Source organism: Schistocerca americana, chromosome 2 (assembly GCF_021461395.2).
Source record: "Schistocerca americana isolate TAMUIC-IGC-003095 chromosome 2, iqSchAmer2.1, whole genome shotgun sequence".
In the NCBI taxonomy this organism is placed as follows: domain Eukaryota; kingdom Metazoa; phylum Arthropoda; class Insecta; order Orthoptera; family Acrididae; genus Schistocerca; species Schistocerca americana.
In genome coordinates this window covers 351,486,434-351,509,193 of record NC_060120.1, presented here as the reverse complement: position 1 = coordinate 351,509,193, position 22,760 = coordinate 351,486,434, and the positions used below count along the sequence as shown (strand labels likewise).

Sequence of the window (22,760 nt, the reverse complement as noted above, 5' to 3'; positions counted from 1 at the left end):
GCTTACGGAGTATAAATGTAGATTTAGATGTAGAACAAATGTACAGCACTAGCTGAAATCATAAACAAACGTGGCATATAAAAATGCTTAAGCGTGGAAACGCCCAAAAATTTAAAAAGAACTCTAATAACCTTTTGGATAGTAAATACGCAATTGTCGACAGTCAGAATCGATAATAGTAATTAATTTACAATTTGAACTTTTCATAGGAAATGGGAAGGGAAGTTTTATAATGTGCATGATACCTCTATCTACAGTGCCAAAGACCGAGTGCTGGCCACCAGTAGGGCCGGAGGATCCTCTTACAAAACTGAACTTGCTCAGTTCTTGGAGTAGGTCGTCTACAGTTAGTACTCCACAAGTACAGCACACTGTAAATTCATCTCGCTTGTAAGGAATCAAAGCGGCATAGAGCAACACCATATCTGTGTGCAAGTTGAAAGCACCTCGTCTAATCTCAATGGATGGAAGCCAATAGTGCACGGCAGTGCACTAACTCCAATAGATCACACTTCTAGTCACTCATACTACGAAAGACATATGGACCTCCAACAGTAGCAGATGTTTTGCTACAGCCATAGATTACACTTGTGGGTATACGAACCTGAAGATGAAGGCAACGAATTCGAATACAGACAAAGTAAAAAACAAATACAACAGAGTAGCAAAATTGCATGAAAAGAGCCGGTGTGCTCCAATACAAAATATGGACCTGTATCTCATCAGCGAGGTTAAGTCTGTAGGGGAACTTTAGACCACGCTTCAATACGTATTGCCTCCTTAGCTGCAATATCTGCGAGCTGGTTGCACCCGATTTCCACATGACCCAAAACAATACCGCTTCCATCTCTAAACGTTCGTATCCTAAGTGGACTGTACGTGTTTCCTTGCTGTGTGCATTGCAACAAATGCCTTGCAGTGCAGTCAGGGCATTTAGCAGGTACGACATTTCTTAGCTTGTTAACGTCTCATACGCCGCAGTGTCCTCAAGACTATGTAAGCCCTTCATCGTGTTGTTAGTCGGATCTTCAGAACACTATCAGAGCATACCACCGAGCAGCAGAGACAGTTCCCTTGCTTAGAGTCATCTTATGTAATTAAAATACTTAATCTGGAGCTATTTCCATCTTACAGTTCAGTAGTTACATAGCCACTCTGGATCTCTTTAGCCTCCATAATGGCAAAGAGTTTCATCTTGGTGTAATGGTCGACGTTTGGTCACACATAGCTCAAAAGGCAGTTTCACTGTTGGGCTGTTAATGAACGCTATTAACATATGTGAGGTATCTAGGGGATCGGATGCTACTGACTCATAATCAGACAAAAGCCAGTATGGCTGTAGCACCATAAGAAGTTGCCATCAGATGCACAGTGACAACTTGCTGGACTGGGCACAGATACTGGTAATTGCAGGTGTCCTAAAGGCGACCGTAACCACCCTGATGCTTCACGATGAGCATCATCGTCGGTATTTAGACGTGTACTTCTTGCTAATCCATACAGTGGCACTCATAACGACATTATAATGACACAGAGATGTCATAAGGGGTTTCATACAATTGAACATATGCTTCGTATGCTCCTCTTGACTACTGGCTTAAGTGTTTATTATATTCAATTATTTTAAGTCCCGGAAGACATCTATGGTTTAGTCACTGAGGTGTAGCTAAAAAGTGCCTTATCAAACATGAGCTCCTATACTTTAGTGAATATTTCGTCTTCAGTGTGTTGTGTACATAGTTCCGCGTAGTCAGCGCGTACACAACTTTCCCAATAGAGCGCGGACCGCTAAGCACAACAGCGCAGGCGCAGCGCTCGTCCGTCTCCGCACTACGAGATGCCGTCTTAGAGACGCACCAAATTCTGCTTCCGCCGGTCCGCGTATTAATATGTAACGCAGCCAATGAGATTGCTGCTAACGTAGCAGTGCAGTGATACCTGAACGCGTGAGGTATTATAACGAGTGTACAAACCTCCGATTGGTCAGTCTGCATTAGTCTGCGTTAGTCTGTACCAGTCTATAGTCAAGTTTCAGTCTGCGCCTAATAAGATTATCACATTCCTGTGAAAGGGTACAGTACCGCCCGACATTGAAAATAGATACAACATTCTTCGTTATTCTTGTCAGAACACGATATTTTTTGTAATAATAACTCAATTTCACTTAATACACCGAAGCCGGATACCAGTGTAGGAAAGAAGGATAATTTATTTATTTAATTGATCACATGTGCACTCCCACAAAATAAATCTCTACATCCAATCTGGTGAGATCTGCGAAATGAATGAATGTATGGTCGTCTGCTAACCACAGATAGTGAATGTGCAATATATGATCATCTTTGAGACGGAACTTTGGTCACCTTTGGTGGAACCAAAGAGATGAAATTTACCTGAGCTTTGAGCGCCTGAAATGTGGCTGACCAATGGGTAGCATGGTCTTCCCCCACCTCGACAGAGGTGCGAGATGACCTGAAGAACGGCCATGTTTCAGCACTCTGCCGCTGGATCTAGTGTTGATAAGACCTGTCTTAGGTGTGCTCCGTAAAGACAAAAGAGTGGAGACATGGTATGCATGTGAAATACTTAAGAGTAGTTTGGAATAATAATTTCTCTATTTCAGGAACTTTTGTGGGGAGAATTAAATGTCAGGCAGGTAATATTAAGGGGATCGTAGTAATCTTTGGAAGTGACCAACGGTCACAATGAAACCACGTGTAGCAATAAGTTGAAATACTTCCGAGTGCTTAAGTTAAGCTGAACTACTAGCGTGTGTACTATAAGTTGGAAATATTTAAGAAATGGGGTGTGCTGGACTTGAAATTAGAGACGAGTACTTCCACGTGGTGAGTACTGTGTGTGTCTCAATCTGTGTATGAGACAAAGGATAAAGAGAAGTACTCGTCCATGGTATCAGTTGAGGACTCGCGTGTATGATGAATATGTTCTTAATATTACTTTGCGTGTTATTTTTCCGTGTGACGCTTGATTCGAACTATAATACTCTGAGAATGAAGCAAGGTGAGTCAGCCGTCCATCCAGCAACGCCACTTGCCTTGCATTGCACAGGAAGACGTGCATATATCCTCCAGAGTTCATAGTAGGAAAGAAAAGTTACGAAGTGGGGCAGTGTCGTGTGAAACTGGGATGAATACGAATTGAACTGGGAAAGCTGAAAGTGATGTGATTATAACGTTGTGACTATTCTTTGTATTGTACGTTGCCAGTGTGATGTATTTCATGAAATTTAAGTATGTGTGGTTGGCATGGGAGAGTAACAAGATAGTTTCATAGGCAGTGGGATATGCATGTTCCTTTTTGTACCGCTCGGTCTGGAGGAAAGTTTCGTGATGATGGTTGTGAGAGTCTAAGTGTGAGATATAGCAAAAGATCCACCATCCTATCCAGAAAGTGCACTGTAGCGTTAAATAATTACGAGATCATAAGATAGAGAATCACCAATTTAAAGCCATGTTGTAGGTTATAGAATTTGTGTGTTTAGGTTATAGAATTTATCGGAATAGATAAGATAGTGAAAAGAAAAAGATTGGTGGCCTTTTCCTTCGAATTGTATGTTGTCATGATATCCAGAATTTATAATGTGTGCGCCATTCATATTCAGTGCGATGGTCACGTGTTGATCAAAGCCGTTAAATGAGAAAGAAAATGTGGTATTGCCAGTGCGCAGTGAACAGTCAGAGTTGTGTAAATTACTAATAGTCAGATGTGCGTTTCCGTTGCGTAATATTCAGACAGGAGAATAACTTGTAACTTAATTGCGAGTACTAGAGTTCATGTTACTCGATAAATAAGAATGAGTCTACTCGCTTGGCAGACCACTCATCTTGCGGGCCTGACTGTTTGATGCCACAGTATGAGCAAGGCATGTGGGTGCCTCTCACCTGTACATAGCCTTGGAGAGAAATGTATAGACACTTTGTCAAGTATTAGAGATGTGATAATAAGATTAACGTACCAAGACCAAAGGAACTTCAGATTGTCAATTGTAAATAGCATCCAGAATCAAGTTAAGTAATTTTATGCTTATTATTATTTTAATAAATGTGTGTGAAAATTAATCAAGTTCTGTTTAAAGTTGGTCACCATCAATCTGCTATTCTTAGCGTGCAAGTGGCATTTCTATCGTCTGACCTAACGGCAGAAGATAAACACGCCACGATAAGACCACGAGGCATATTGCTGACACTCGCATAGAGCGACAAGTCAAATAATCTGATGGTGTGTGTACCGAAGGTCTTACAGTACGCACACCACACAGTGTAACGGGATACACACCACCAGAGCCATGGAGAGAGTACTGGGAACGGATTTTACAGAAGGATAGTTCGGAGACAACGATTATTTGTATCTGCGTTACAATGCACCCTGTCATAAAACAGCTCCAGTGAGGCGATGGTTTGTGAATAATAACATTTCTGAAGTGGACTGGCCTGCCCAGAGCCCCAACTTGAACACAAGGGAATACCTTTGGAATGGATTATTAGAATGTCGACTTCGCACCAGACCCTAGTGTCTACTATCACTACGTTCTGTAGTTTCGGCTCTTGAGGAAGAATGAGCTGTTATTTCTCCACAGACGTTCAGACATCTCACTGAAAGTGTGCACAACAGCGTTCAAGTCGTCAGAAAGCAAAGAGTGGAGACACCCCATATTATTGTCTAGAAATGAGTGTCCAGATACATTTGATTAGCTAGTTTACATCCACTGAGTACATTAATAAATATCTGCTAATATCTACTCCAATGGACATTTCGGATGGTCTTGTACCTTTAGATTCATCCAGTAGCGTGACATCGATGATGTTGCTGCACTTTGATACCAGACCAGTTAAGGAATTACAATATAAAGGCATCAGGATCTCCGTTGGTGGAGAGAAATATCAGCAATTTGTTCTTACCTGTATACGTTGGACTGAGACTCGAGCTTCTTGTATAGCTGCTATGCCCATGGGGAACATGATGGCCAGCGCTACGTTAAGGACGTTGTAGTACTGAGCCATCGAGAATATCTGAAACACAGCAGGTAAAGGATGTAGTCACTTGAAACGCATGTGTGGGACAGAAATGGGAAAGAATGCGAATGTACTGACCTGGTCAGGACCGGCGATGTGACCCATTAGGAAGAAGGCGACGAGTGTGACCAGCAGCGAAGACCTCTCAATGAAGACGGCAGACGCCAGCAGGAAACTCCGCAGGTAGGCTGCGTGCAGCAGCTTGTGGATTTCGGATCTGGTGTGGCACACGGAATGGTACTACTTCATTAAAAGTGAAACACGAAATGTAAAAGAACGGAACAGTTACAAAGGTGATAGGAAAATTTAATGTCATGTGCTGATTGCTTTGAAGAATTTTGTGTACCCCGGTTTAAGAATTTAACCCGTTTGGCCTAAACATGGGAACCCAAGAATTAGGGGCAGAGAAACTCTCTGTAAGCAGCGCAGCCGGGTGGGGGACGTTGTATGGCTGCAGATTTACTGCTGCCCGGAAGAATCGCTGTTCGCGCTTGGGAGGCGTACGCGGTTGCTATCTAAAGCCTAGTTTACACGACGACACTAGGTTGCAGGCAACTGCGCTACCAGCAACTGCGCATGCGCGCCACGAGTTTGCGCAACTCGTCGGTGAAACTAAACAGTTTCGGCGTGTTCCAACTTTGGCGACACTAGTTGCATGAGTTTTGAGGTTATATGTGTTCGTAGAATGCAGACGAACTTAAATATGAAGTGGGGAACGTAGAATAATTTTCACCTTTTATATGTACATGCTTTGCATAGGTGTTTGTGGGATTTCAGTGATATATATATTGGCCACGACATCTTGGTAGATGATTGATGCAGTGTCTGTGTGTTTATGGGTTGCATTTTTTCATATGACTTGTCAAGCCAATGGCAGCACGGCATCTCTTGCCGCAATTGTCACAAGTGTATCTGGCTGCTGAGGCAGGAGCAGTGGTAGCATTGCGAAGCTTTTTCTGACTTAATCTGTCTAACAAGCCTTCATCATGCTTCGACATTCCAGATGATATATCATCACGCCACTCTGGTCTCATGCTAGACCGTGCCTCCCATCTGTTTGTGTCGACTCCAAAGCTCTCCATATCTCGTTTACAGGAGTTCTTGAACCTCAATACAGGACGTCCTACAGGTCTTTTGGCTATAGAGCTCTCTCCAAGCATCACCTCACGTGCTAATCTGTCAGGATCCATACGGTGGACGTGTCCCAGCCAGCGGAGTCGTCTCTGCTTCAAGATAGCTTAAATACTGTTGCAGTTAGTTTTAGATAGCACTGCTTCGTTGGTCACTCGGTCCCTCCACGTTACTCCGAGGATGGATCTCAGGCACCGCATGTGGAAAGCATTAAGGCGACGTTCTTGTTTGGCAAAGGTAGTCCATGTTTCCGATGCATACAAAAGGCTGCTGAGGACGCAAGTTTGATATACAAGAATTTTGGTGGTCAAAGAGAGTTTGATATTTTTTCCAAACACGTGTAGAGAGTTTGCTAAAAGTTGTCGCAGCTCTTCCAATGCGAGCAACAATTTCCTTGTCAACAGACATGTTTGATTCAATAGAAGATCCAAGATAGCAGAAGTTATCCACGACTTGCAGAGTAGTGCCATCTAGTGTGATATTCGGCTTTGTGTTAGCACCCTGAACCGTAGTTACGGTCTTACTGCTCATCGAGAATAGGTGGCATGCGTGACTAAATCTTGATACTAGCTCTTGCAGCTCTTCTGCGGAGTTCGCAACAATTGCAGCATCATCAGCATACAGGAGTTCACGAGCGACTATCTCGTAGCGCTTTGTCTTACTCTTCAGAAGACTGACATTGAAAAGTCTTCCATCTTTCCTAGTATGCAGATGTACTCCAACATTGCAATTCTCGAAATCCACTTGGAGCAGACCCGAGAGGAAAATTCCAAAAAGTGTAGGTGCCAACACACAGCCTTGTCTTACGCCACAGTTCATACTGAATGGTTTGGATGTACTGTCATCGAAGATTACAGAGCCACGCATATTGTCGTGAAAATATCTTATTAAAGACAGCAAAGATGGGGGACATCCAATTTTTTCCAATATGCTGTAGAGTCCCTCCCTACTGATGGTGTCAAAGGCTTTGTTGAGGTCAACAAAAGCCACATATAATGGCACTCTGTGTTCGCGGCACTTCTCTTGTAGTTGGCGCAAGGTGAATACCATGTCACTTGTGGATCTGCCAGTTCGAAATCCACACTGTGACTCAGGGTAGATCCGAGCAGCCAAGGTTTCCAGTCTCTTCAGGATTACCCTTGCATACGCCTTTCCAGCAATACTCAAGAGAGATATTCCTCTATAGTTATTACAATTACCTCTGTCGCTTTTTCCCTTATAGATTGTTACTATATTTGCATCTCGCATGTCTTGAGGTACTGTGCCTTCTTCCCAGCACTGCCATAGGATTCGATACAATATCGGCAAAACGCAGTCAAGTTTGATGATTTCTGCTGGTAAGTTATCACGGCCTGTGCTCTTGCCTAGCTTTAGACTTTTAAGTGTGAGTTTTAATTCGTCAACAGTGGGAGGATCATCACGCTCAGACATAACTGGGTAAGTTGGTAAAGTACCCAAAGCTTCTGAAGAAATGTTGACCTCTTCTGACTATAGTTTAGCATAATGCTGCACCCATCTATCTAGCTGCTGGTTTTTATTGTTGATTGGGTCTCCATTTAGATCTTTTATCACTCCACGCAACAAGTGGCGCAACCCAATGTCGTCGTGTAAACTAGGCTTAACAGTCACTGCGCACCTAACAGACACCAGTTTCAGTCAGGAACTGCGTCCACAAGTAATCGTAACAGACAAGTGGGAAAACTTTAGCACGCTAGCACAGCAATAACCCTACGACTTTCAGGTTGGAATGTAAACAGACAGAGAACATTCATAAGTCATAGCACTCACCATTTTATCTCCAAGTCTTTGTACAAAGAAGAGTAAGACAGTCGCTAAAAGTAGTAGGGGAAAATGGTGTTTATTATCGAAATTATGTATCTGTTAGCCACAGGATTATGCCTGTTTTACTCTACAGCTTCATACTTTTTATTTCACTTGTATGTATGCTCGTACGGGTCTGGTTTTCGTTACACCAGATGCAAAATACTGCGATGTTAGAATTTGAATGCATAAAACTAAGCAGTGGACATAGTACTGACGTTTTGTATGTTAAATTAGTAGGTCTTTCTAATATAAATACTTTGATCTTTCGTGTTGAAGTAGGCTTTTGAAAGACTCTTCCAAGCTGTTACAAATAAATTCAGAAGTACTGTATAAAAGAAAGTGGTCAACTGCGGGTAGTACTCGCGGCTGAGCATTCCGTACAAACGTCATTGTTTGTGTAGATGTTTCATCTGTATGTATGGTTGAGTGATTATCAAAATATTTGAAATAAATGGGCGCATGTTTTGACTGTACTGACTTTGAAGCTCAAATTTTTTCAGCACCAAGCGACCCTAGACCTTAGCATTTGACATACATTTCAACTTGATACCTCTAACCGTTCCCGATAAAAATGGCTCTTAAAAGACGGACGGACAGACGGACAACAATCCGTCTCATAAGGGTTTTTACCGATTGTGGTGCGCTTCCTAAACAGGGATAAAAATGAAGTCAGCTTATAAAGTGGAAAGTTGTAGAATCTACAGCTTCTACAGCAGTGATTACTTAATAGCGTAAAATGACAAATTTTGATACATTTGGAGTGATACGAGTATGTGATAACAAATGTTTCGTGAATTGAAGCAGCACCAATCAAACAAATTGATTAGTGAAGACAGAATGTCGTTCATGAAGGAAATTGTTATTAATACACGGCATACCAGTAGCCAGTAGGAGTAGCCAGTATTCAAGAATATGATGGGAACGACAGTTCGAAGCAAAGAATGCTGGGAAACCTCTAAAATGTGTTCCTTAAGAGCTATGAGAACTTTTTCCGTAGAAGAGTAGTGTTTCACAATAGCAAAGATGAACAAGTCCTCGTAATTCTTAAGGTATGCATTCTAGAGCCCATGTTTACTGGAGATTTTCTCTTGTTTTGGTCCGTACTACCACCACTCAAAATGTGGAGAGCAAAGAGCTTCAAGCAGAAGAGATTTGTTTCACAGTATCCAAGATCAAGAAGTTCTCATACCTCTTAAGGTGTGCATTTTACAGCACGTGTTTACTAGACATTCTGCACTGAATCATCGTTCCTGTCACATCGCTGTATGTTGACCATTCCTCTTTGCACATTCTGTACAAGCTTTCTTCATCATACAGAACTGACGGGATAAAATCATACAAGGTATATCTATTGAGGCATGTTTTTAAAACACTAAAAGGCGCGGTAAGCCGTTCTAAACCATAAGATCAGTTCTACTTAAATTGTATTGATTATTATGAGATACTCAAAAGAAAGCAGGTACTGTTTTTCAAATATGGATTAAATGAATGTTAACTGCATGATACACGAGTCTAATCTATTATTTAAATCTGTGTGTGGTTTTATAAGGCATGACGATGTGCATTTCTCAGACTGTAACTGGTGTTTTCGTTCTGTTGGTTACGGAATTACACTCACTTCCTGGCCAGTGCGACGAGCTTGGCGAAGGGCCTCTCCCAGGCGTACATCTTGACCACCTGTATCCCCTGCACCAGCTCGTTCATCATCCGCATCCGCTCGTCGGTCCTGACGGCGACACGCTTCCGGAAACGTGCCGAGAGTCGACCCATGTACGCTGTGAACAGACCATATTAGCATCCTACTGGGCACCATTTTAACACTGTTTAATAAAAGAATATTACTTACAATATATTACCCATATGTAATATTGCTCATTAATACGAGCCACAAGGAACCGCCGTGAAGTCTTTTTCTAGTTTGAGACCTATCGTACGATGTTTGGAAGAAAGGATTCAGTGCTCTAAATGCCCTCAATTGCCTATCTGCTTGGAAAAGCATAGTTGGAAGTGCGCCCCCCCCCCTTTCCCATCTTTCCCCTCAAGGTGCGACGATGTCCATTAATCTAAAAAATGATATTTGGTTCCCTATTTAGTCCTCTTAGGGATAAATTTCTTTTATTTATAAAATAGCCTATATACTCCCTCAGGTTTCAAACTATCCCTAAACCAAATTCCATCCCAATCGGTTCAGCGGTTTAGTCGTGAAAAAGTAGTACATAGACTTACTTTCGTGTTTACAGTGTTAGTACTGCTGTTTCTCGACTTAACTTGGGTATGCTCGCTGAAAAGATGTTAGACTAGTTATTGGTGAAGGAAATAACCGTTGGAACAACAGGCAATGCCTTCCGAGCGTTAATGTGTAATTAATGAATTCACATTAGAAAAGCACCACCGCATTGTATGAAATAAAAGCTTTCCTGTTAGGCATCTGCACAAGCACCCCATAACTACCAGTCAATACTGCCAATGTCTTTACTTTCATTTCTGATAACACGGCCGTATTCGGTACTGTTGTATGAGAGACTCCCGTGACCCGAGAACACCTCAAAAGTCGAGGCGAGCTCTAGACAACGGACATGACACCGCGCGGGCCACAGGTGCATGAAATCATCCGTACAGATATATCTACGCACTCGCTCGCATGTGACTAAGCATCTCAAGAGTGCCTCTTGACACACCTGGTACACACTATCGGCAGGCGTTAGAGGCAGCTGAGAGACGTATTGTGAACGAACATCGCCCCGCGTCGGTCACATACCGCATTCTGACTTCCTACATATGTCTATATGCTAGACAGCCATGTAGAAAAATGATTTCGAAAGAAACTACTCTAGTGCCATGAGTAATACAGGTTGTTTCAAAAAGATTCACCTCATTTAACTAAACCACATGTTCTACACGAAAGAAGGTAGAAACTTACTGAGTTTGAACTTAGGCACAAGGGTCATAGTTTTCCTTTCCAAAAGAACGACCCCATTTCACAGAGATATGGCGTATGTACGCATGCACATACAACCTTGGACTGCTTTTTACAGTTACGTTAAGGATCAAACTTTTCATTTACCTTTCACAAAAATTCAATGAGCCCTCCTCTGGAACGGTGTCACTCAAAATTGTTCGAAGGGAAGACACATAGAGCATTTCACAAACCCCACACAAAGGATCACATACTTTGTCCGTCCTACAATTTCAGAGACTAATTTTATTCTTGGAATACAAGCAATGTCAGCACAGTGACTACGTTGGAAGCTTGTAAGACCTACTATATTTTTAGTAAGAAGAAGAGACTAGGTTGCAAAAATAGCAGACTTTATTGACGCGTTTCGCCTCTTTTATGCATCTTCAGAAATCGTATAGGGACTGCGGGTAATGCATTGTAAATAGTCGACATTTTGTCTTCGGTGAAGGCATGCAGCTGTGCTTAGATAGGGCCACACTTCCTAGTTTGGCACTAATATTGGTATACAAATTGTAGTGGCCGGGAATACAGGCCGCATGTGCGCGCGCTACTTGAGACTAGACTCTTTTTTCGTGCTGAAAATATAATACTCTTGCTGCACCATGGCCATATAGTTGGAGGATTTATGTAGCTATTATAAACAGCATATATGCATTTGTCTAGTCTCCAGGCAGTTGTGAGCAAGCAGGAGTAAATAGTGGATGTGCAACCGCAGTGCGTCCAAGTAGCTGGATTACGAATCGCAATGAGCAACATCTCTAAATCAAGTTTTCAAGATATCCTCCGGAATATTTTGAAGAAGAGAAAAGTGTATGGAAACTATGTCCCGTACACGTTGACTCCTGAACGAAAACAACGGCTGGCCGAGGTGGTGCAGTGGTTAGCATACTGGACTCGCGTTCGGGAGGACAACGGCTCAATCCCGATTCCGGCCATCTTGATTTAGGTTTGCCGTGATTTTGTTAAATCGTTTCACGCAAAAGACGGGATGGTTCCTTTGAAAGGGCACGCCCGACATCCTTTCCCACCCTTCCCTAATCCGATGGAATCGATGACCTCGCTGTTTGGTCCCTTATCCCAAATCAGTCAAGAAAACAACGACGCGTAGGCGCCTGCTGCGTCTCAGTAGAAACACAAAACGCAGATAGTTCTTTCTTAGCAAAAATAGTCATAATTGACGAAACTTGATGTCATCAATCCGAATCTATCGTAAAATGACAAAACGCAGAAATTTAGTTTACCGTCAACGCTTTGGCAACGTAACGACATTCAAGCCGCGGTCATGCATAAGTCAAACGACATCGCAGAGAGGGACTTTTTTGACAGATTCGCATAGTTGTGTGAACGTTCCGTGTGCTCTACTCAAGTGGGGAGAGACAAAGTAGAACAGATGAAGCATTAAAAACACTATCTTGAAGTATATCTATTTTTTTATTAATCCAGTCTCGAAACTTTTTGGACTGACGGTGTACCGCGAGATCACGCCACCTAGGAGGCCAACGGCGCAGCGCGAGATCCTACGCCCCTAATGTCCGATCCATGGCCGAGGTAGCTCGTCGTTAAGAAACCATCTCACACGCAGGTGTCAGCGCGGAGCGGCTCCGTCCTGTTCATAAAAGAAACTTTCTGCCAGTTCTCTTTAATATGGAAAAATCTAGATCTCCAATGTGTCCAGGTACGTGATTCCTGTAACCACGTTTTCTCAAAGAAGAACGGTCCATAAAGGTTTCCTTAGGAAGCGGTGCAGAATACATGAAGCTTCAGGGAGTCTCTCTCTCTCTCTCTCTCTCTCTCTCTCTCTCTCTCTCTCTCTGTGTGTGTGTGTGTGTGTGTGTGTGTTTTACGTTCTCTTTTATCTTACTGTTCTGAGTCTTTTCTTTACACCCGTCTCAATCATGTATTGAGCGGGCGCTGAAGAAAAAATGGCTCTGAGCAGTATGGGACTTAACATCTGTGGTCATCAGCCCCCTAGAACTTAGAACTACTTAAACGTAACTAACCTAAGGACATCACACACATCCATGCCCGAGGCAGGATTCGAACCTGCGACCGTAGGGGCGCTGAAGACCTTACTGTCGTGCGCCCATACAACCCTCTCCATCCATCCATTCTCTGTCTCTCTCTCTCTCTCTCTATTGTGTGGCAGTTCTAGTTTAGTTCACTTAAATCGAACATAGCCTCTTCATTGAACACTAAATGTGAAATGATACTAACGTTTCCTGTCTTCATTCCCGGAATGAACTTACAAAACCCTGAATGTTGTTGTTTACCACCATCATAAAGGACTTATTGAATGCATTCTGCATTTTGAACGAGCAGCAGTGTTCGAAACTGCTAGCGCCATCGCCAAACGCTTTGAGCAGTACCAAGTGCAGTGTGGAACGCACGACAAAAATTCCACCGTGCGTTTGTATCTGAACTGCACCTGCTGAAACGGAGAAAGCAAAAATCTTTTGTTGCTCTTTTGTCACCATCCTCGAGTGACGCTTAATGGGTAATGAACTAGCGAACTAGCGATCTAGCTAGCTGCTCAGGAGACCTCTCCCAGCAACCACGCAAGCGAGAACTTACAAGTGACACCAAGATAACATTTTAGTTTAGATGCGTAAATTAAATTTTGCTCCTGGTTCCTGTTTTCGTTTATGCAGAAGATGTAGTCTTGAGAAATAAAATGAATCTTTTTCAACCACCACGTTTTTTTAATACTGCCAGCAACAGCATTTAATTTAGGCTCTGAATTCATGCAGTGAACTTCAGCGCCACTTCCTATCTCCGGATGACGAAACGGTTCTCAGCCAGAATACTCTGTTCGTAAAAATATGAAATCAATACATCTATTTTTACGCTAGCTTGACAAATTGACGTTTTTCTGCTATTGATGAATCAAAGAAGATAATTTACTAGATAATAATAATATATCGGCTAACTTACTCTGTGGTGGAACCGTCATGATGATGATATAAATGACACCAGCGAAGGCCGCCCAGGACACGGAGCTGTACAAGAAGTACGTGACAATCGCCAGCTGCAGAAATGAGATCCACAGCCAGTTGGCGCTCAACGAAGCGACGTCGAAGCGGGCCACGTCGTTGGACATGAGGTTGATCACCTGCCCCGTCGCTGTCACGTCCATGGACTGCTTGTTGATGCGGAGTACCTGGGGCACAAGACAGTAGCGTGTTTTGTTCCAGATGTTCTCCAACAATTCACGGTCAGTACCTCCAGCATATCCTTAAATGCCGTAAGTTAGTGTTTTAACAACTCGAAAAATTCTGGTAAAAATTATCAATCTGCTAGCAACCTGAAGCCGTACTACGCCTGTGAGGCACCTGCTTAAGAGTGTGTTGGTCCACCTTTCATACGTAGTGCTTCAAATGGTTCAAATGGCTCTGAGCACTATGGGACTTAACATCTTAGGTCATCAGTCCCCTAGAACTTAGAACTACTTAACCCTAACTAACCTAAGGACATCACACAACACCCAGCCATCACGAGGCAGAGAAAATCCCTGACCCCGCCGGGAATCGAACCCGGGAACCCGGGCGTGGGAAGCGAGAACGCTACCGCACGACCACGAGATGCGGGCTCATACGTAGTGCAGCAACGACTTTGCGAGCCATGAATTCTTTATTGGGTTTCCGGAGGTATGTGGTACCAGATGTCTATTTGCAGATTACTCAATTCCCGTAAATTAACGTGCGGGTGGTTTGCGGCCAGTGCCTGATAGCCTAGCAGCTGTGTTCTATTGGAGTCAGATCAGGCGAATTTGATGGGCAGGACATCGCGAAACTACTGTAGCGCGATCCTGGTCTAGTGACACATACAAACGTCTTAAAAGATTCCTCTGCTGTTGGGTAAGCTTTCAAGCATGAAGGGGTGCACGTGATCTTCAATAACGTTCACGTACACCACAAATATCATGGCGTATTTTTTGGTTCAAATGGCCCTGAGCACTATGGGACTTAACATCTGAGGTCATCAGTCCCCTAGAACTTAAAACTACTTAAAACTAAGCTAAGGATATCACACACATCCATGCCCGAGGCAGGATTCGAACCTGCGACAGTAGCGGTCGCGCAATTCCAGACTGAAGCGCACGGCGTATTTGATTACTACCATAGGTCCCATGAAAGCCCCTGCCCACCTCCCTACGTCTGTGATGCAGTGATTGCACGAACGTCGTACGCCTGGATGATGGTTTGTCCAGACACAACAATCGAAATGGTATAACAAGAAAAATGCCTCATCCGACCAGGCAGCAAGTTTCCATTGATTCGCAACCCCAATCAGTGGTTTTATGCAGCTCTCAATGCTGCTCTAACCCGTGCGACGCTCTTCATCTCCGAATAACTATTGCAAACCACATCTTTCCTAATGTGCTTACTGTACTCATGTCTTGGTCTCCTCTATGACTTTTAGCCCCCACATTTCCCTGCAGCACTAAACTGGTGATCCCTTGATGTCTCAACATGTGCCATATCAACCGATCCCTTCTTGTAGTCAAGTTGCACCACAAATTTCTTGTCTCCCCAGTTTTATTCAATACATCTATATTTACATGGATACTCTGCAAATCACATTTAAGTGCCTGGCAGAGGGTTCATCGAACCACCTTCACAATTCTCTATTATTCCAATCTCGTATAGCGCGCGGAAAAAACGAACACCTATATCTTTCCGTACGATTTCTGACTTCCCTTATTTTATCGTGGTGATCGTTTCTCCCTATGTAGGTCGGAGTCAACAAAATATTTTCGGATTCGGAGGAGAAAGTTGGTGATTGGAATTTCGTGAGAAGATTCCGTAGCAACGAAAAACGCCTTTGTTTTAATGATGTCCAGCCCAAATCCTGTACCATTTCAGTGATACTCTCTCCCATATTCCGCGATAGTACAAAACGTGCTGCCCTTCTTTCAACTTTTTCGATGGACTCCGTCAATAATCCTGTCTGGTAAGGATCCCACACAGCGCAGCAGTATTCTAAAAGAGGACGAACAAGCGTAGTGTAGGCAGTCTCCATAGTAGATCTGTTACATTTTCTAATTACCCTGCCAATAAAACACTGTCTTTGGTTAGCCTTCCCCACAACATTTTCTATGTCTTGCTTCCAATTTAAGTTGTCCATAATTGTAGTTCTTAGGTATTTAGTTGAATTTACGGCCTTCATATTTGACTGATTAATCGTGTAACCGAAGTTTAACGGATTCCTTTTAGCACTCATGTGGATGACCTCACACTTTTCGTTATTTAGGTTCAATTGCCAATTTTTACACCATACAGATGTCGTTTCTAAATCGTTTTGCAGTTTGTTTTGATCTTCCGATGACTGCTAGTCGATAAACGGCAGTGTCATCTGCAAGCAACCTAAGGCTCATGCTCAGATTATCTCCCAAATCGTTTGTATAGATAAGGAACAGCAAAGGGCCTATAAACTACCTTTGGCAACGCCAGGAATCACTTATGTTTTACTCGATGACTTTCCGTCAATTACTACGAACTCTGACCTCTCTGACAGGAAATCACAAATCCAGCCATGTAACTGAGACGATATTCCATTAGCACGCAATTTCACTACAAGCCGCTTGTGCGATACAGTGTCGAAAGCCTTCCGGAAATTCAGAAATATGGAATCAATCTGAAATCCCTTGTCAATAGCACTCAACACTTTAAGCGAATAAAGAGCTAGTTATGTTTCACAAGAACGATGTTTTCTAAACCCATGTTGACTGTGTGTCAATGTACCGTTTTCTTCGACGTAATTCATCATGTTCGAACACAATACATGTTCCAAAATTCTGCTGGATATCGACGTTAATGATATGGGCCTGTAATTTAGTGGATTACCCCTACTACCTTTCTTGATTAGTGGTGTGACCCGTGCAGCTTTCCAGTCTTTAGGTACGGATCTTTGGTCGAGCGAACGGTTGTATATGATTGTTAAATATGGAGCTAATGCATCAGCATACTCTGAAAGGAACCTAATTGGTAAACAGTCTGGACCAGAAGCCTTGCTTTTATTAAGTGATTTAAGTTGCTTCGCTACTCCGAGGATATTTACTTCTACGTTAATCATGTTGGCAGCTGTTCTTGATTCGAGTTCTGAAATATTTACTTCGTCTTCTTTTATGAAGCCATTTAGAAAAGCTGTGTTTAGTAACTCTGCTTTGGCAGCACTGTCTTCGATAGTATCTCCATCGCTATCGTGCAGAGAAGGTACTGATTGTTTCTTGCCGCTACCATACTTCACATAAGACGAGAAACTCTTTGGATTTTCTGCCAGGTTTCGCGAAAAAAGTTTCGTTGTGGAAACTATTATAAGCATCTCGCATTGAAGTCCGAGCTAAATTTCAAGGTTCTGTAAAAGATTGCCAATCTTGGAGATTTTGGGTCTGTTTACTTTTGTTGCATTGTTTCTGCAACAGTGCTCTGACTCGTTTTGTGTATCAAGGAGGATCAGTTCCGTCGTTTGTTAATTTATTTGGTGTAAATCTCTCAATTGCTGACGATATTATTTCTCTGAATTCAAGCCACATCTGGTCTACAGTTATATTATTTATTTGGAATGAATGGAGATCTTCTCTCGGGAAGGCGTTAAGTGAATTTTTATCTGTTTTTTGAATAGGTATATTTTTCGTTTATTTTTGAGGATTTGTGGGTTACAATATTCCATCTCGCTACGACAACCTGTGTTCACTAATCCCTGTACCCGTTTTGATGCTCATTATTAACTCATCAATTACGTGATAGATCCAACCAATCTTCAGCTTTATTATGCAGCACTACATTTCGGGGAAGTTCTATTCCCTTTTTATATAAACTGTTTATCGTCCATGTTTCACTTCCATACATGGCTACACTCCAAAGAAATACCTCAAGAAAAGACTTTGTAACTCTTAAATCTATATTCTATGTTAACAAATTTCTCTTCTTCAGGAATGCTTTTCTTCCCATTGCCATTCTACAATTTTCATCCTCTCTGCTTCGGCCATCATCAATTATTTTGCTTCCCAAATAGTAAAACTCATCTCCTACTTTAAGTGTCTCCTTTCCTACCCTGATTCCCGTAGTATCACCTGATTTAATTCGACTTGATTCCATTATCCTTGTTTTGCTTTTGTTAATGTTCATCTTGTAACCTCCTTTCAAAGCACTGTCCATTCCGTTCATCTCCTTTTCCAAGTCCTTTGCTGTCTCTCACAGAATTACGGTGTGATTGGCAAACCTCGAAGTTTTATTTGTTCTCTCTAATCCTTAATTCCAGCTCCAAATTTTTCTTTGGTTTCCTTACTGCTTGTTCTATGTACGTATTGAATAACACCGGGGAGTGGCTGCAACCCTGTCAACTCCCTTTTAAAGCAAAGTCCCCCTTCACAACCCTCGACTCTTATAACTGCCGTCTGGTTGCCATACAAGATGTAAATAGTCTTTCGCTCCTTGTATTTTACCCCTGCAACTTCCAGAATTTCAGAGAGAGTATTCCAGTCAATATCGTCAAAAGCTTTCTCTAAGTCTACAAATGTAATAAATGTAGGTTTGCCTTTCCTTAACCTATCTTCTGAGATAAGTCGTAGGTTGAGTACTGCCTTGCGTGTTCTTACATTCTCCGGAATCCAAATTAGTCTTCCTCAAAATCTACCACCTTCTCCATTCTTCTGTGAAGGATTCGTGTTAGTATTTTGCAACCATGGCTTGCTAAACTGATAATTCGGTCATTTTCATACGTGTCAGCACCTGCTTTCTTTGCAACTGAAATTATTATATTCTCCTTGAAGTCTGAGGGTATTTCGCCTGTCTCATACATCATGCTCATCAGATGGAAAAGTTTTGTCTTGCTGGCTCTCCGAAGCCTATCAGTAGTTCTGACGAAATATCATCTACTCACGGGACCTTGTTTCTCCTTATATCTTTCAGAGCTTTGTCAAATTCTACTCGCAGTATCATATCTCCCATCTCATCTATGCCCACTTCCCCTTCTACAATACTACTTTCAAGTTCATCTCCCTCTTATAGACTCGCTATATACTCCTTCCACCATTCAGCTTTCTCTTCCCTGTTTAGTACTCGTTGACCATCTGAGCTGTTGATATTTGTACAGCTCCTTCTCTTTTCCCTAAAAACCTCTTTAACTTTCCTGTAGGCGTTATCTATCTTTGCCCGAGTGAAATATGCTTCAAAATCCTTGCATTTGTTCTATTGTCGTTCCTACGTAGCAGTTTTCCTCGTCCTGTCAGTTTCATTTTTTAAACGTTTGTATTCCTTTTCGTCCTCTTCATTTGCCGAATTTTTAATTTTTCTACTTTCATCAAATAAATTCAGTTTCTTCTGTTATCAAAGGCTTTGTATTAGGCCTAGTCTTTTTACCTATTTGACCCACTGCTGCCTTCACTATTTCATCTTTTAAAGCTACCCATTCGTCTTCTATTGTATTCCTTTCTCCTGCTCTAGTCATCCATTGCCTAACACTCCCTCTGAAACTCAACCATCTCTGTTTCTTTCAAATTGTCCAGGTCCCATCTCCTTAATTTTGTACTTTTTTCCAATTTCGTCAGTTTTAATCTACAGTTCATAATCAATAATTCGTGGTCAGTGTCCACATCTGCCCCTCAAATGTCTCAAAATTTAAAGTCTGGTTCCTAGATCTTTGTTACCGTTATAACTAATCCTAAACTTGCCGGTGTCACTAGATCTCTTCCACATATAAAACCTTCTATTGTGATTCTTAAACCTTGTGTTAGCGACATTAAATTACGCTCTGTTCAAAACTGTACCAATCGGCTTCTTCTTTCATCCTTTCCCCCAGTCCATATTCATTTACCATTTTTCCTTCCCGTTCTTTACCTACAATCGAATTCCACTCCCTCAATGCTATTAAATTTTCGTCTCCTTTAACTGTCTGAATAATTTCTTTTATCTCATTGTACATTTCTTCAATCTCTTCATCACCTGCAGAGCTCGTTGGTACGTAGACTTGTGCTACTGTGGTAGGCATGAGCTTACCCGCATTACTATTTTCTTATTCATCATTAAACAAACTTCTGGAATACCCCTATCTGACTTCGTAGCTCCGTATTTACCTGACCAGAAGTCCTGTTCCTCCTGCCACCGAACTCCACTATTTCCCACAATATCTAACTTCAACCTATTCGTTTACTTTTTAAAATTTTCTAACTTAGCTTCCCGATTAAGGGATCTAACATTCCACGTTCCGATCGGCAGAATGCCAGTTTTATTTCTCCTGAACACTTAGGGGTCGTCTAAGGCGGAGCCACACATTCATCAGTGTGCACTAAACGGTGTGTTCCGAAATACTTGTGCCTGCACCATCATTGTACTCTGTCGCCAGGTCAGCCACAGGTCACTGCACATCCTGCCTTACACAGAGAACGAGACTCCAACCTCAACGTTCTGTAATGAGACGTGTACGTCCAGCTCCTTGTCGCCTACTCGTTGATTCACCATTCTACAGCCACTTTCCATACTTGCTCATTACAGAAGCAAGCAAACAACCGACCACATTTGCCGTTACCAGGATGCTCGTTGCCGGGTGCAGGTTCGAATCCTTCCTCGGGCATGGATGTGTTTGATGTCCTTAGGTTTGTTAGATTTAAGTGGTTCTAATTTCTAGGGAACTGATGACCTCAGATGTTAAGTCCCATAGTGCTCAGAGCCAATTGAACCATTTGAGCAGTCTCTTTCGTCGTGTTTGATCGCAAGTTTTCCAAAGCTCGGTCAAACTCCGATTGTAATATGAGTTCCAAATCAGCACGCATTTCGTCTTCTATTGCATTAGCATACAGTTCCTCTCCCTAGTAGAGACTGTCACTGTACTCTATCGGTCTACACGCAGTACTCTTAATGTTTATGTCTTTGCTTTTAATTTCATCTAAAGTTATTTTGAATTTTCTACGTGCTGAATCCTTCACATTTTTTAAATTAAAAGCAATCATTTCGCGTTTACTTCCATGTGGAACCTTTTGATTTCATTCCTAAGTGACTTACATCTGTGAACTGCTTTCTGTTCCTGAACGTTTTTTATTTCTTGCTTTCATCGATCATTGAACTATTTCTTCTATTGCTCAAGGTGTCTTCGTTCTTACCTTCTTGTTACCAGTATTTCTTGTCGAACTTAACGCGACAGCTCTTTCCAGATATTTTGATTCCTCTTCAGTTGAAGTTCCAACTGTAGTATTTGTCAGAGTAATATGTAAAGCCTCGGAAAACCAACTCACGTCCTCATTCCTCAATACTTTGTATACCACTTTCTTACCACTGATTCATCCTGACTATTTTCTTACACTTCATCATCACCAAATTGTGTCCTGAGTCTGTATCTGCTCCTAAGGGTGCCTGAAACTTCATTATTTGATTTGGACACTCACCACGAAGTAATCAGACTGTTACTGACCCTCGTGTCCTGATATTTTTCGCGTGTAGATCCGTCCCCCTTTTGTGATATTGAAACAGTGTGTTTGCTGCTTCTACCGGAAGTTGGTTGTATAACTCCCCAGTGCCATAGAGGAAAGACAGAGAAATAACTTCATGAGCCGCGCGGGATTAGCCGAGCGGTGTGAGGCGCTGCAGTCATGGACTGTGCGCCCGGTCCCGGCGGAGGTTCGAGTCCTCCCTCGGGCATGGGTGTGTGTGTTTGTTCTTAGGATAATTTTGGTTAAGTAGTGTGTATGCTTAGGGACTGATGACCTTAGCAGTTAAGTCCCATAAGATTTCACACACATTTGAACATTTTTTAGCTTCATGAATGAGGTGTAGCAGGTTTCAGTTTGTATATGAGATGTTCTGAAATGCGTTTCTGTATACTACAATGGCCACATCGATATCTGTCTTCGATGCAACAAAGATTCCAATCCACGAACCCAGAAAACTAACTACATGTGTATCTCTGAGAGTGCAAGCTATTGTGCAACTGAAGGTGGGTAGAACCTGCTTTTGTTATCACGACCTTGCATTTACTCACGAGAAACTACGGTGGCAGTCATGTGGATTCTCAGGCACATATGTTTTACAACAACCTTCTCCAAAACCGTGTACAACTCACCTTTCGATACAGAAGAGCGCAACAAGCCACCCTGACCCTCATGCCGACATATGTGGTCAGCATGGTGTAGTGGTGGTGGCAGAACAGCTTCAGGAAGTTGATGATCACCATGAGGCTTGCGAAGATGTAGGCTTGATCTTCCGTAATAGTGCTCCCTGGATTGAAGTACTGAATAGTGTATCCCAGAAGCAGAGGCTGAGCCACTCTGCAACACAACGATTATTGACAAAATCAGCTCGATGTTGCTTTCCAGTTGTGGTGAGTGTGGGTAAATGCTCTCGATTCTGGCGCTACGGGGCCCGCTTCGGCGGGACGGCTTTCAGTGTGTGTTCCCTTTCGAAAGATCGGCAGGGAAACATCATCTGTCGTCACACAGGCGGTGAGCAGATTTAGTGCTACGTGCTTCGGCCTGGCCAAAAATTGGACTTATCGATTGGATTCGCCCAATCATGGTTACCTTTGGAACCTGTTGTATGGCAGCAGAAACTGGATTACGGTCGCCGTTTGTTAAAAGGTGGTTGTAGTAAACTGTACTGTGATCTGGACAATGATGCACGCTCGCATGTGTGCTAATGTAATTATATTCTTTTAAATTTATATAAATTTTTGCTGTTCATTATTGACTAATAGCCACAGGCCCCATGTTAGTACACTTCGCCAGTTGAATGGCAGTTCTGATTTTCGAAAAGGCCGTCTGCGGTAATTAGTAGCCGTCTTTATTGCTACCGTTTTAGCGGCCTATGTTTTAGGTGGCCACATTT

General features: G+C 42.4%; 1 protein-coding gene across 1 annotated transcript in view; it reads right to left on the bottom strand.

Moving 5' to 3' along the window:
- LOC124594007 (probable multidrug resistance-associated protein lethal(2)03659) overlaps positions 1 to 22,760 on the bottom strand; it is a 121,978-nt gene that overhangs the window by 87,365 nt on the left and 11,853 nt on the right. Inside the window, exons 2-6 of the mRNA XM_047132359.1 lie at positions 22,000 to 22,204; positions 13,879 to 14,104; positions 9,607 to 9,763; positions 5,112 to 5,250; positions 4,920 to 5,030 (exon numbers count right to left, since the gene is read on the bottom strand). Coding sequence (XP_046988315.1) covers positions 4,920 to 5,030; positions 5,112 to 5,250; positions 9,607 to 9,763; positions 13,879 to 14,104; positions 22,000 to 22,204 — 838 coding nt within the window. The remainder of the gene's footprint in view (positions 1 to 4,919; positions 5,031 to 5,111; positions 5,251 to 9,606; positions 9,764 to 13,878; positions 14,105 to 21,999; positions 22,205 to 22,760) is intronic.